The sequence below is a fragment of the Oncorhynchus tshawytscha genome, linkage group LG20 (assembly GCF_018296145.1).
Source record: "Oncorhynchus tshawytscha isolate Ot180627B linkage group LG20, Otsh_v2.0, whole genome shotgun sequence".
Taxonomy (NCBI): Eukaryota; Metazoa; Chordata; class Actinopteri; order Salmoniformes; family Salmonidae; genus Oncorhynchus; species Oncorhynchus tshawytscha.
In genome coordinates, this window is record NC_056448.1 from 16,222,240 (window position 1) to 16,238,118 (window position 15,879).

Consider the following 15,879-nt stretch of genomic DNA (forward strand, 5'->3'; position numbering starts at 1 on the left):
CTTAGAGGGAAACTTGGTTCAGTCTGCTTTCTACCAGACACTGGGATAGTAATTCCCCTTTCAGCAGGACAATAACCTAAAAAACAAAGCCAAATCTACACTGGAGTTGTTTACCAAGAAGACAGTGAATGTTCCAGAGTGGCAGAGTTAGAGTTTTGACTTAAATCTACTTGAAAATCTATGGCAAGATGTAAAAATGATTGTCTAGCAATGATCAAACCAATGTGACAGAGCTTGAAGAATTTGAAGAATAATGGACAAATATTTATCCAGATAGACTCACAGCTTTAATCACAGTCAAAGGAGATGGTGGAAAATAAGTATTTGGTCACCTACAAACAAGCAAGATTTCTGACTCTCACAGACCTGTAACTTCTTCTTTAAGAGGCTCCTCTGTCCTCCACTCGTTACCTGTATTAATGGCACCTGTTTGAACTTGTTATCAGTATAAAAGACACCTGTCCACAGGCAGTGTGTTTGGGATCATTGTCATGCTGAAAGACCCAGCCACGTTTCATCTTCAATGCCCTTGCTGATGGAAGGAGTTTTTTATTTATTTTTTCCATTATTTTACCAGGTAAGTTGACTGAGAACACATTCTCATTTGCAGCAACTACCTGGGGAATAGTTACAGGGGAGAGGAGGGGGATGAATGAGCCAATTGTAAACTGTAAACTGGGGATTATTAGGTAACCGTGATGGTTTGAGGGTCAGATTGGGAATTTAGCCAGGACACCAGGGTTAACACCCCTACTCTTAGGATAAGTGCCATGGGATCTTTAATGACCTCAGAGAGTCAGGACACCCGTTTAACGTCCCATCCGAGAGACGGCACCCTACACAGGGCAGTGTCCCCAATCACTGCCCTGGGGAATTGGGATATTTTTTTAGACCAGTGGAAAGAGTGCCTCCTACTGGCCCTCCAACACCACTTCCAGCAGCATCTGGTCTCCCATCTAAGGACTGACCAGGACCAACCCTGCTTAGCTTCAGAAGCACGCCAGCAGTGGTATGCAAGGTGGTATGCTGTTTTCACTCAAAATCTCACGATACATGGCCCCATTCATTCTTTCCTTTACACGGATCAGTTGTCCTGGTCCCTTTGCAGAAAAACAGCCCCAAAGCATGATGTTTCCACCCCCATTCTTCACAGTGGGTAGGGTGTTCTTTGGATGCCACTCAGCATTCTTTGTCCTCCAAACACGACGAGTTGAGTTTTTACCAAAAAGTTATATTTTGGTTTCATCTGACCATATGACATTCTCCCAATCTTCTTCTGGATCATCCAAATGCTCTCTAGCAAACTTCAGACGGGCCTGGACATGTACTGGCTTAAGCAGGGGGACACGTCTGGCACTGCAGGATTTGAGTCCCTGGCGGCGTAGTGTGTTACTGATGGTAGGCTTTGTTACTTTGGTCCCAGCTCTCTGCAGGTCCTTCAATCGGTCCCCCCGTGTGGTTCTGGGATTTTTGTTCACCGTTCTTGTGATCATTTTGACCCCACGGGGTGAGATCTTGCGTGGAGCCCCAGATTGAGGGAGATTATCAGTGGTCTTGTATGTCTTCCATTTCCTAATAATTGCTCCCACAGTTGATTTCTTCAAACCAAGCTGCTTACCTATTGCAGATTCAGTCTTCCCAGCCTGGTGCAGGTCTACAATTTTGTTTCTGGTGTCCTTTGACAGCTCTTTGGTCTTGGCCATAGTGGAGTTTGTAGTGTGACTGTTGTGGACAGGTGTCTTTTATACTGATAACAAGTTCAAACAGGTGCCATTAATACAGGTAACGAGTGGAGGACAGAGGAGCCTCTTAAAGAAGAAGTTACAGGTCTGTGAGAGTCAGAAATCTTGCTTGTTTGTAGGTGACCAAATACTTATTTTCCACCATAATTTGCTAATAAATTCATTAAACATCCTACAATGTGATTTTCTGTATTTTGTTTCTCATTTTGTCTGTCATAGTTGAAGTGTACCTATGATGAAAATTACAGGCCTCTCTCATCTTTTTAAGTGGGAGAACTTGCACAGTTGGTGGCTGACTAAATACTTTTTTGCCCCACTGTATGTGTGTTTTATTTTCATACACTTTTTTACATTTTAGAATTTTTCTTCTACATTAGAGTATTTTGTGTCGATCGTTGACAAAAAAATACAATTAAATCCATTTTAATCCAACTTTGTAACACAACAAAATGTGGAAAAAGTCAAGGCTGTGAATACTTTCTGACGGCACTGTATGACTTAATACGACTGAAGGGAATGTTCACATATAAAACCCTTTACATATAATTGAATTGACTTACAGTACAATGCAGTCCAAAGTAAACTTTTTTTTCTGTATAGTCTCACCCCCCACCCACTTTTATTACCACAAAGCAAACCTTCGTAGCACTACCTGCCGAGCCTGTCCAATCCAGTCTCGGCAGAGCTGTGGCTGAGCCAATAGTACAGCAGTGGCCATGATGAGCGTGGTGAGGATCAGAGCCCTGCGGAGATGGGATGTGGAAGGTATGTGTTGGCATGGTCCAGACTCATGATTCTGGTTCTGGGCAGCCTGCACAGCCTCCTGCTCCTCCTGGGTCAGGGTGAAAGGGCACAGCCTGGCTAGGACTTCTAGGGCTGCCCTCTGACCTGACTGAATTGCCCCATCCATATAGCCACACCACTGGGTGGCCGTCTCCGTGCCGGCCCAGTGGATCCTGGGAAGGAGAGTTCATTTTATTTGTTTATTTGGATCCCCATTGACTTTTGCAGGAGCAGCCGCTATTCTTCCTGGGATCCACAAAAAACACAAAACTTGACAAGTAACAAAACACTGATACACTGATAGAAGAACAGTCACATACAAATTTAAAATACAACAATATACGAACAATACAACAGAAAAATTTAACAATAATACAAACACTACTCCCTCACAGTCCCCACCGTTCCATTACATTTTTAAATTTTACATTTTTTTTACCTGTTTTTCTCCCCAATTTCATGGTATCCAATTGTTTAGTAGCTACTATCTTGTCTCATCGCTACAACTCCCGTACGGGCTCGGGAGAGACAAAGGTTGAAAGTCCTCCGATACACAAGCCACACTGCTTCTTAACACAGCACCATCCAACCCGGAAGCCAGCCGCACCAATGTGTCCTAACCTGGACAACGCTAGGCCGATTGTGCGTCGCCCCACAGACCTCCCGGTTACGACAGAGCCTGGGCGCGAACCCAGAGTCTCTGGTGGCACAGCTGGCGCTGCAGTACAGCACCCTTAACCACTGCGCACCCGGGAGGCGTTCCATAACGTTTTGTTTAATCTTTTTTGATGTTGCATGAGTAATTGGAGCTGGAAGGGAGTTCCATGCGATCACGGCTCTAATATAATACTGTGCGTTGCCGTGAATCTTGGACTTGGGAACTGCGAAGAGACCCCTGGTGGCATGTCTTGGGCGTACAGTATGTATGGGTGTCTGGGATTAATGTTATTTGATTATGCAGACAATCTGGAATTTTCATCACAAAAATATTTATCATAAAAACTAGAAGAGAAGCAGTTAATCTCTCGTCAACCCTCAATCAGGAAATACTGGCATGCATGTTGTTGACCTTAGTTCTGTATGCGCAGGTAAAGCCATGTTGCTCTCTTCTGAGCCAGATGCAGCTTTTCTTGGTATTTATTTGCTGCACCAGACCATATTACTGGACAGTAGTCAAGATGGGACAAGACCAGAGCCTGAAAAACTAGTATAGTTGATTTTTGTGTCACAAATATATATATTGTTTATAACAGAAATACCCCTCCCCATCTTCACAACAACATTGTCAATATGAGTTGAACATGATAATTGACCACCAAATGTTATACCTAAGAGTTTAACATCCTCAACTTTCTCAATGGTCACACCCTTTATGCACAACTCCAGTTAAGGCTGAGGTCTTAGAGAATGTCTTGAACCAAATACACTACATTAGCAAAAGTATGTGGACATCTGCTCGTCAAACATCTCATTCCAAAATCATAGGCATTAATATGGAGTTGGGTCCCCCTTTGCTGCTATAACAGAATCCACTCTTCTGGGAAGACTTTCCACTAGATGTTGGAACATTGCTGTGGGAACTTGCTTCCTTTCAGCCACAAGAGCATTAGGGAGGTCGACACTGATGTTGGCCAATTAGGCCTGGCTCGCAGTCGGTATTCCAATTCCTCCCAAAGGTGTTTGATGGGGTTAAGGTCAGGGCTCTGTGCAGGCAAGTGAAGTTCTGCCACACCGATCTCGACAAACCTTTTCTGTATGGAACTCTCTTTGTGCACGAGGGCATTGTCATGCTGAAACAGCATAGGGCCTTCCCCAATCTGTTGCCACAACGTTGGAGGCACAGAATGGCTAAGAATGTCATTGTATGCTGTAGCGTTAAGATCTCTCTTCACTGGAACTAAGGGGCCTAGCCCGAACCATGAGAAACAGCCCCAGACCATTAATCCTCCTCCACCAAACTTTACCGTTGGCACTATGCATTGGGGCAGGTAGCATTCTCCTGGCATTCACCAAACCCAGATTCGTCCGTCGGACTGCGTGATGGTGAAGCGTGATTCATCACTCCAGAGTCGAATGGTGGCGAGCTTTATACCACTCCAGCAGATGCTTGGCATTGTGCATGGTGATCTTAGGCTTGTGTGCAGCTGTTCGGCCATGGAAACCCATTTTATGAAGCTCCCGACTAACAGTTATCGTGCTGATGTTGCTTCCAGAGGCAGTTTGGAACTCGGTAGTGAATGTTGCAACAGAGGCCAGACACATTTTTACGCACAACGCGCTTCAGCACTTGCCGGAACCCGTTCTGTGAGCTTGTGTGGCCTAAAACTTCGCAGCTGAGCCGTTGTTGCTCCTAGACGTTTCCACTTCACAATAACAGCACTTACAGTTGACAGGGACAGCTCTAGCAGGGCAGAAATTTGATACACTGACTTGTTGGAAAGGTAGCATCCTTTGACGGTGCCAGGTTAAAATTCACTGATCTCTTCAGTAAGGCTATTCTACTGCCAATGTTTGTCTATGGAGATTGCATGACTGTGTGCTCAATTTCATACACCAGCCAGCAACAGGTGTGGCTGAATTTATGAAATCCACTAATTTGAAGGGGTGTCCACATACGTTTGTATATATAGTGTAGCTACAATGCTTTTAGTTATAGATGTATTTAAGACCCGTTTATTATTAATCCCCCATTCTGATAGACTGTAATTCATTATTTAGAATTTCAGTGAGCACACTGGCTTTGGATGTAGAGTATGGAATCATCTGCATTCACAGTTATCACTCCCTGCCAGCTGTCTTCACACTGAAATGTTTACCATGCTTATTTCATTGCTTGCCAATGCTAAATAGGAACAGATTTCAACGATGAGAGTACAATCCTGAAACAAGCGGGGGTGATTATCTGTGACATCAGAGTGAAAGTTAATGAGAAATGACACCTGCACTTAGAATATGCTTCAAACAGGACAACATGTTATTTACTTCTGATTGAGATGATTTGCTAATAGAGAGCCTGTAGCAGAAAGCCTGTTGTAGAACAATCTGATCTAAAATGTGATTAGATACTATTACATGACTCTGAAGAGAAAATTTAAAAAATGACTCTCAACATCTATGAATAAAAACACTATCCAGATGTTCCAGCATGTTCTAGCAGATACATGTTTACTCTGCATGCATTATGGATGTGCAGGCTTACTTATGCCTGAACACCTGGGTCACTTTAACCACAGTGCCTTTCACCAACTGAATGGGTCTCTCTCTCTTCCTATATAAATATAGATATAATATATATACAGATCACTTACATGTGAGCGGAGGATGTTTGTGTGTTGGGCTGTTCATCCTCAGCAGACACAGAGTTATAATGAAGGGTAGAACAAGAGTTTGTCCAGCACAATAACAAACAGTGAACATCCTCTGGTAAGGGCTTCCATTCATTGGGGAGCTCTTTAAAGTCATTACAGTTTCTTACATAATTTTTAAATCTTCTTACATAATTTAAAATCTCCTCTAATTATTTATCCAGGTAAGTTGACTGAGCACCCATTCTTATTTACAGCAACGACCTGGGGAATAGACAGCACCCTACACAGGGCAATGTCCCAAATCACTGCCCTGGGGCATTGGGACATTTTTTTTAGATCAGAGTAAAGAATGCCTCCTACTGGAACTCCAACAGCTTCTGGTCTCCCATCTAGGGACTGACCAGGCCCAACCCTGCTTAGCTTCAGAAGCAAGCCAGCAGAAGGATGCAGGGTGGTATGCTGCTGGTGATCCTGCAGTGATCTTAAAGCACCTCGTGGGTCTGGATGAGAGATATGGGAGGTTTGGGTAATCCACTGATTCTGTTGTGTTCTATATGGGTATTGCTGCTTGCATACAGTGCATTCGGAAAATATTCAGACCCCTTGACTTTTTTCACATTTTGATATGTTACAGCCTTATTGTAAAATTGATTAAAAATGAAAGATCCGAATCAATCTACACACAATACCCCATAATGACAAAGTGAAAACAGGTTTTTAGAAATGTTTGCAAATGTATTAAAAATAAAAAGAATAAACAGAAATAAGTATTCAGACCCTTTGCTTTTTGACTCAAAGCTCAGGTCCATCCTGTTTCCATTGAGATGTTTCTACAACATGATTGGAGTCCACCTGTGGTAAATTCAATTGATTGGACATGATTTGGAAAGGAACACACCTGTTAATATAAGGTCCCAGAGTTGACAGTGCATGTCAGAGCAAAAACCAAGCCGAGCTCCGAGACAGGATTGTGTCGAGGCACAGATCTGGGGAAGGGTACCAAAAACTGGCTGCAGCATTGATGGTCCCAAAGAACACAGTGGACTCCATCAGTCTTACATGGAATAAGTTTGGAACCATCAAGACTCTTTCACCCGGCAAAACTGAGCAGTCAGGGGAGAAGGGCCTTGGGTCAAGCTTGTAGCGTCATACCCAAGAAGAATCAAGGCCGTAATTGCTGCCAAAGGTGCTTCAACAAAGTACTAAGTAACGGGTCATTATACTTATGTAAATGTGATTTTACAGTTTGACATTTTTTATGAATTTGCAAACATTTCTAAAAACATGTTTTTGCTTTGTCATTATTAGTTTTGTGTGTATATTGATGAGGGGAAATAAGGATAAGGCTGCAGCGTAACAAACTGTGGACAAAGTCAAGAGTCTGAAAACTTTCTGAATGGACTGTATGTAAATTGTATACCGTAGTATTTAATATAGTTCAAAAAGTGTTGTTTTTGCGGACTGTAGTGTTTTTTTTTGCAGATAATACTGTAGTATTTAGTGTTGTATACTACAGCACTCTATAATAAGTACTACACACGATTGAGGGATATTACAGTGTGTAGTATAATATTCTACAGTATACTACAGTTTACTATAGAATTCTAAAGTAAATACTGTATTATTCTAGAGTAAAACGTTAGTCTTTTTTCATGTGTGCTCTTTCTCTCTACATCTATCTTTTCCTCTCTCTCCATCCCTCTTTCACTATCTCCCTAACTCTTTCCCCCTCTCTTCCCCTCTTTCCGTCCTTTTCTCTCTCCATCTCTCTTGTCCATGGATGAGCATCCATTCAGCTGTGTGCGTCTCCTAACAAGCCATTGCAAATTCATTATGTGACCGTCTTCCCAAGAAAGCGATGTCCCCTCCGACCCCACATCCATTTTCCTTGGGCCTCGATGAATGTCTCATAGTGAAGAAGTAATCACTCATATTGTTCTCCTTTATATTAGTTCAGGTCGTTGCTCAGGGGTTAGCTGGTGCTGGTGCGGGTTTGTTATGGGGCCATACGGTGGTTTCAGAGGCTGATTGTGTGTGTGTGTGTGTGTGTGTGTGTGTGTGTGTGTGTGTGTGTGTGTGTGTGTGTGTGTGTGTGTGTGTGTGTGTGTGTGTGTGTGTGTTATAGTGGAAGGAAAGAGCATAGACAAGATGTGGGTGGTGAAAGAGTGGGGTACAATAGCGGTCATTGGTAAATATAGACAGGGTAGATATGTCAGTGGCGTTACGTGCAGGTAGGATGGTGCCGATGAAGAGGAGGGATAGAGGGGACTAGAGGGGAGGTTTAGAACAGTAGCAGCTTAGCAGGGTTTATTACCTGCCACAGGGCGTGCAGAGGCTGGGGTGGTAATATGTCAGCAGCCCCGGTGCCATGACATTAACAGGACAACCCCCGCTGTACTCCTCCAAGGCCCAGTCCTGACAACACAGAGCAGAGCACATCTGGAAAACACAGTCCTGCAACACAACGACCAGCCGAGCACATCTGGAACACACAGTCCTGCAACACAACGACCAGCGGAGCACATCTGGAACACACAGTCCTGCAACACAACGACCAGCGGAGCACATCTGGATCACACATTCCTGCAACACAACGACCAGCGGAGCCCATCTGGAACACACAGTCCTGCAACACAACGACCAGCGGAGCACATCTGGAACACACAGTCCTGCAACATAACACACAGCAGAGCACATCTGGGACCATCACTACCAAGACAAGACCTGTGCCAGTATCAGTTACTTACCCCCCCGGCCCTCCCCATGAACTCTATGTCTACAAATAAGAGAGCAGGTCTGGAATCAGTGTGGCAGGATAGGATGATTACACAGAAGGATTCCCACGCTTTTACATGGTGGTCTTTCTGGGGGTGCGGGAGAAATAACAAGGAGGCAACTTGATTTCATTCGGATCACTTCATGCTGCTCAATATCTACAGTGCGAACAGTGAAATAATTAATAAATCATGCTGCGAGAGATACTGGATCCGGGGCAAATAGGCAATGGAACGAACTAAGGCAAATCTGAGAGGTGCCGGATCCAGCTCAAATGAAGCACTAATAGTCCCCCTGTGTGAATCCATCTGTCCACTCACTTCCTCTCTCAGTCTTCACTGTATCTCCTACTTGTTGATATCCATCTCTCTATATTGTTTCTCCCTCCAGAGTCTCGTAACTAGTCAAGCAGGGAAAATCATCACCCCCCATGCCCTCCCCAGCCCTGGATTCCTCAGAGGCTATTCTTCCTCGCCACTCAAAGCTTAAGCGCATGAAAAGCCGCCCAGGGAGCAGAATGCTAACATATTGTAACAGACAACATCTGTCAGGCCAATGTGCTCGTTTGTCAATCTTGGTAGTGTGTTGTGTCACGGCGACAAGCGATCTGTGTGTTTTCTACTTCCCTACAAGACTGACTAGTCCCAGGGAAGCAATTGACCCTTGCACTTCATGCTGCTCAAATGTTCTTGCTGGAGAGATATTATGAGACAAACCAGTGTGCAGTTGTTGAGGGAGTTACTAGCCAGGGACCATGATAGCAGACGGAACAGTGGGTTTAGTGGAGAGGCTCCAGTCTACTGCTCATCCAACACAGTCCCAAGGTTTCCCAGTGTCTTTAAACCAAAGCTATTTCTAACTATATAAAGAATATTATACTAGGCATATTATTAAATACAAAGAGGTTTAGGGGGTTATGCAGCCACTAAGACCCAACGTTCAAGTATGACTGTCCTATTCAGGCTTGACATTCTATGACATTTATATCTAGGCCAATTAGACACTTACTTTCTCCTCATAGTGGATGTAGCTAGCAGCCTCCTCTCCCAGGTATTTCACCAGGCTGAGAATGACAGCATCCCTCCTCTCGCTCAGCTGAACAGGAGGAGAAATGAGAGTCTTAATCCTGAAGCTTTGAATTCACATTCTCTCATCATGCACAGAAATATGCTTGGCCTGTTAAAATATGAATGCAGTTCCAAGAAGCTCCTTCAAGCTGAGGTCCGCTGGTGGACTATCGATGTGAATGCCTCATGTCTCTGGTTGAGTTATAGTAGGAGAGACGGAGTGTGGAGACCAGAGGGCCACAAGTCCACGTTCAACACAGCACAGAGGGACAGACGTTGCCAGATTATAGTATTCCTCTAGAACTCCATTTCATGACATACGGCATAACGTATCATTATATAGGTTTAAACTGAGGGTTACTTCAGACAGTTAACATGTCTCCTCTGCTTCTTAACCCTGATTCGTGTTTTTTTTATGACTATACACTTTAGGAGCAACAGGTCATGAATAGGTCAGTGTCCATAATGAATTAACTAGCCTTCTACTACGGTATGAATGTTCACTATCTAAGAAATGAAAGATCAAGGCTCAAGTCCAACATTTCCATGCTGAAATCTTAGCGACTTCAACGCATGCCTCAGAGCTCCAGTATCAAACGTAACATCAGCCCTGATCTGTTTCACCTGTTTACGTGCTGCTGTGCGTTTTGTTGCAAACCTTACTTTGCTACCTGCCAACTTCACAGTTTTTACTTTTTAATTACCATTTATATTTTTAGTTTTAGTTTTTCCCTCACTCAACTTTTTTCATTCAACTTTTTCACTCCGGATGCTTTATCTGGATGTGGTTTGTCAGGACCTCCACCAGCCGAAGCTAAGTAGTAACATTAACATTAATTGCAGTCACTGTACTCATAATATACAGGAGAACGATTGCCTTACGACGAGGATAGCTGTGCTGCAAGCCCAGCTTCAGACGCAATCGTTAGGCAAGGGTAATTTAAGTGTAGGAAAGGATGAAACAGCGTCTGTGCCACCAGTAAGTAAAGATAGTAGTATAAATCCCCTCGCACAGTCCCCGCAGCTTGCCAATTTTCTCAGTGTCGCTTATTCAGCCAACAGAAACTTTCAACCGGTTCTCCCCATTAAGCAGCGAGTCGGAGTCAGAGGCCGAGCCTTCTCTGGTCTCTACTCCTCCCGTTACGGGGTCTGAGACGCCGAAGCCTCCAACCATGAGCTCTGACAAATTGAAAACCCTAGTCATTGGCAACTCCATTACCCGCAGTATTAGACTTAAAACGAATCATCCTGCGATCATACACTGTTTACCAGGGGTAGGGCTACCGACGTAAAGGCTAAACTGAAGATGGAACTGGCTAAAGCTAAAACTGGCGAGTGTAGAGAGTATAGGGGTATTGTTATCGACGTCGGCACCAACAATGTTAGGATGAAACAGTCAGAGGTCACCAAGCGCAACATAGCTTCAGCTAGAAAGATGTGTCGGCATTGAGTAATTGTCTCTGGATCCTTCCCAGTTAGGGGGAGTGATGAGCTCAACAGCAGTCTCACAACTCAATCACTGGTTGAAAACTGTTTTCTGCCCCTCCCAAAAGATAGAATTTGTAGATAATTGGCCCTCTTTCTAGGACTCACCCACAAACAGGACCAAGCCTGGCCTGTTGAGGAGTGACAGACTCCATCCTAGCTGGAGGGGTGCACTCATCTTATCTATGAACATAGACAGGGCTCTAACTCCCCTAGCTCAACAATGAGATAGGGTGCAGGCCAGGCAGCAGGCTGTTAGCCAGCCTGCCAGCTTAGTGAAGTCTGCCACTAGCACAGTCAGTATAGTCAGCTCAGCTATTCCCATTGAGACCGTGTCTGTGCCTCGACCTAGGTTGGGCAAAACTAAACATGGCGGTGTTCACCATAGCAATCTCACTGGAATAAAGACCTCGTTTCCTGCCATTATTGAAAGAGATTGTTATACCTCACATCTCAAAATAGGGCTACTTAATGTTAGATCCCTCACTTCCAAGGCAGTTATAGTCAATTAACTAATCACTGATCATAATCTTGATGTGATTGGCCTCACCTCCTGGTTACACTAGTGACCATATCCCACGTGCATGCTGCAAAGGCAGAGGTGTTGCTAACATTTACGATAGCAAATGCCAATTTACCAACAAACAAAAAAAGTTTTCGTCTTTTGAGCTTCTAGTCATGAAATCTATGCAACCTACTCAATCACTTTTCATAGCTGTTTACTGTTTACAGGCCTCCTGGGCCATATACAGCGTTCCTCACTGAGTTCCCTGAATTCCTAATCCTGGACTATCGAACCCACATTTATTATGTTTGCAATCGCAACAAATAATCTGCTCAGACCCCAAGGATCATCAAAAGTCATGCAATAAATTCTAGGACATTCCAAAGACTCCTAGATGGCCTTACAGACTCCCTCCACCTACCAACGGACATCAGAGTACAAAAATCGGTTAACCGCCTAACTGAGGAACTCAATTTAACCTTGCGCAATGCCCTAGATGCTGTCGCAACCCTAAAAACTAAAAACATTTCTCATAAGAAACTAGCTCCCTGGTATACAGAAAATACCCGAGCTCTGAAGCAAGCTTCCAGAAAATTGGAAAGGAAATGGCGCTACCCCAAACTGGAAGTCTTCCGACTAGCTTGGAAAGACAGTACCATGCAGTATTGAAGAGCCCTCACTGCTGCTCGATCATCCTATTTTTACAACTTAATTGAGGACCATAAGAACAATCCAAAATGTATTTTTGAAACTGTCGCAAAGATAACTAAAAAGCAGCATTCCCTAAGAGAGGATGGCTTTCACTTCAGCAGAGATAAATTCATGAACTTCTTTGAGGAAAAGATCATGATCATTAGAAAGCAAATTACGGACTCCTCTTTAAATCTGCATATTCCTCCCAAGCTCAGTTGTCCTGAGTCTGCACAACTCTGCCAGGACCTAGGATCAAGGGAGACACTCAAGTTTTTTAGTACCCTATCTCTTGACACATTGATGAAAATCATCATGGCCTCTAAACCTTCAATCTACATACTGGACCCTATTCCAACTAAACTACTGAAAGAGCTGCTTCCTGTGCTTGGCCCTCCTATGTTGAACATAATAAACGTCTCTCTATCCACCGGATGTGTACCAAACTCACTAAAAGTGGGAGTAATAAAGCCTCTCTTGAAAAAGCCAAACCTTGACCCAGAAAATATAAAAAACTATCGGCCTATATCGAATCTCCCATTCCTCTCCCACAGCTCATTGCCTTCCTGAATACAAACAATGTATACGAAACGCTTCAGTCTGGTTTTAGACTCCATCATAGCACTGAGACTGCACTGTGAAGGTGGCAAATTATCTTTTAATGGCGTCAGACCGAGGCTCTGCATCTGTCCTAGTGCTCCTAGACCCTAGTGCTGCTTTTGATACCATCGATCACCACATTCTTTTGGAGGGATTAGAAACCCAAATTGGTCTACACGGACAAGTTCTGGCCTGGTTAAGATCTTATCTGTCGGAAAGATATCTGTTTGTCTCTGTGGATGGTTTGTCCTCTGACAAATCAACTGTACATTTCAGTGTTCCTCAAGGCTCTGTTTTAGGACCACTATTGTTTTCACTATATATTTTACCTCTTGGGGATGTCATTCGGAAACAAAATGTTATCTTTCACTGCTATGCGGATGACACACAGCTGTACATTTCGATGAAACATGGTGAAGCCCCAAAATTGCCCTGCCTGGAAGCATGTGATTCAGACATAAGGAAGTGGATGGTGGCAAATATTCTACTTTTAAACTCAGACAAAAGATATGCTTGTTCTAGGTCCCAAGATACAAAGAGATCTTCTGTTGAATCTGACAATTAATCTTGATGGTTGTGTGAAGGACCTCGGCGTTACTCTGGACCATGTCCTTGTCACTTCTAGGTTAGACAACTGTAATGCTCTACTTTCCGGCAACCCGGATAAAGCACTAAATAAACTTCAGGTAGCGCAAAACACGGCTGTTAGAATCTTGACTAGTACCCAAAAATGTATCATATTACTACAGTGCTAGCCTCTCTACACAGGCTTCCTGTTAAGGCAAGGGTTGATTTCAAGGTTTTACTGCTAACCTACAAAGCATTACATGTGCTTGCTCCTACCTATCTTTCTGATTTGGTCCTGCCGTACATACCTACACGTACGCTACGGTCACAAGAACCTTTAAGTATTTATTGAAGACTCATCTCTTCAGTAGGTCAAATGTTTGAGTGTAGTCTGGCCCAGGAGTGTGAAGGTGAACGGAAAGGCACTGGAACAACGAACCGGCCTTGCTGTCTCTGCCTAGCAGGTTCCCCTCTCTCCACTGGGATTCTCTGACTCTGACTCATTCTCTGACCCCTATTACAGGGGCTGAGTCACTGGCTTACTGGTGCTCTTCCATGCCATCCCTAGGATGGGTGCGTCACTTGAGTGGGTTAAGTCACTGACGTGATCTTCCTGTCCGGGTTGGTGCCCCATCCTTGTTTTATGCCGTGGCGGAGATCTTTGTGGGCCATACTCGGCCTTGTCTGAGGATGGTAAGTTGGTGGTTGAAGATATCCCTCTATTGATGTGGGGGCTGTGTTTTGGAAAACTGGGTGGGGTTATATGCTGCCTGTTTGGCCCTGTCCGGGTGTATCGTCGGATGGGGCCACAGTGTCCCCTGACCCCTCCTGTCTCAGCCTCCAGTATTTATGCTGCAGTAGTTTATGTGTCGGGGGCTAGGGTCAGTCTGTTTAATTTGGAGTATTTCTCCTGTCTTATCCGGTGTCCTGTGTGAATTTAAGTATGTTCTCTCTCTCTCTCTCTCTCTCTCTCTCTCTCTCTCTCTCTCTCTGAGGAGCTGAGCCCTAGGACCATGCCTCAGGGCTACCTGGCCTTGTGACTCCTTGCTGTCCACAGTCCACCTGGCCGTGCTGCTGCTTCAGTTTCAACTGTTCTGCCTGCGGCTATGGAACTCTGACCTGTTCACCGGACGTTCTACCTGTCCCAGACCTGCTGTTTTCAACTCTCTTGAGACAGCAGAAGCGGTAGAGATACTCTGAATGATCAGCTATGAAAAGCCAACTGACATTTACTCCTGAGGTGCTGACCTGTTGCACCCTCTACAACCACTGTGATTATTATTATTTGACCATGCTGGTCTTCTATGAACATTTGAACATCTTGGCCATGTTCTGTTATAATCTCCACCCGGCATAGCCAAAAGAGGACTGGCCACCCCTCATAGCCTGGTCCTCTCTAGGTTTCTTCCTAGGTTCTGGCCTTTCTAGGGAGTTTTTCCACCCACCATGCTTCTGCATTGCTTGTTGTTTGGGGTTTTAGGCTGGGTTTCTGTACAGCACTTTGGGTTTCTGTACAGCAATTTGTGACATCAGAAGGGCTTTACAAATAAATTTGATTGAGCAGATTTTAAGTTGAGAAAACATGATTAATCACATGGGAACCTATTTTTTCTTGGACTGATTCTATTTGATTTGTAGAATCGCACTGATATGCAGTTTTGTTTATTCTTCTGCTTATCATCACAGATGGACTGGCGTGCAATCTGTTTTGTATTTTCTCTTTTCATAATACGTCTTTGAAAGAATACCAATTTGAGTGTTTTGTGTGCTCTTTGTTTTAGGGCTCAAGGATGACACAACAAGAAATAGATTGAGCCTTGCCATTTGATAGTTCACTTGAGAGCAGAGATGCAGCCAGGTGTACCACTTCAAATATCAGGGCTGAAAATAGGTAGCAGCTTGTATTTAGCCCAAAAGTTGAAGTGAACACTTCAACACTACTGACATTTTTTAAATGGATATGGAGCCACTCATGTTGGCCCATATACTGTAAAAGGGTGACAACACCATTTACCACACTCTGCCAGTAAGCACCCTTCCCAATACTCTTCAGCCAAATGATACCCATTTACACCTTCTCTATTTCCCCACGTTCTTTTTCTCTTTCCCTCTCCACATGTCTCTCGCCTGCTGTCATATGAAGCTGATAACAGAGGACTGTGTGAAAGGGATCACTTTATCTGTCGATTTGCTTTTTCTATCACAAACAGTGTGAAAATATCTCACACACATTTACCAGTGGAGTGGAACTGTTTTTTTCTCTCATTCTCAATCATCTATCTGGTATGTATTTGGTGACAGGTAGTCTACAGTAAGGTGATGTGTGTCCCTGTTTTGCTCTGTACTGTATCTCTGTA

General features: G+C 44.0%; 1 protein-coding gene across 3 annotated transcripts in view; it reads right to left on the reverse strand.

Annotated features, from left to right (window-relative positions):
- Positions 1 to 2,152: 2,152 nt before the first annotated feature.
- Positions 2,153 to 15,879, reverse strand: part of si:ch211-127i16.2 (probable flavin-containing monoamine oxidase A) — a 36,966-nt gene continuing 23,239 nt past the window's right edge. For 2 of the 3 annotated variants that reach the window (XM_042302247.1, XM_042302248.1), the window contains exons 10-12: positions 9,617 to 9,703; positions 8,148 to 8,248; positions 2,153 to 2,698 (exon numbers count right to left, since the gene is read on the reverse strand). In XM_042302247.1, coding sequence (XP_042158181.1) covers positions 2,365 to 2,698; positions 8,148 to 8,248; positions 9,617 to 9,703 — 522 coding nt within the window. In that variant the 3' untranslated portion in view covers positions 2,153 to 2,364. The remainder of the gene's footprint in view (positions 2,699 to 8,147; positions 8,249 to 9,616; positions 9,704 to 15,879) is intronic. The other variant, XM_024381342.2, reaches the window with a different exon arrangement.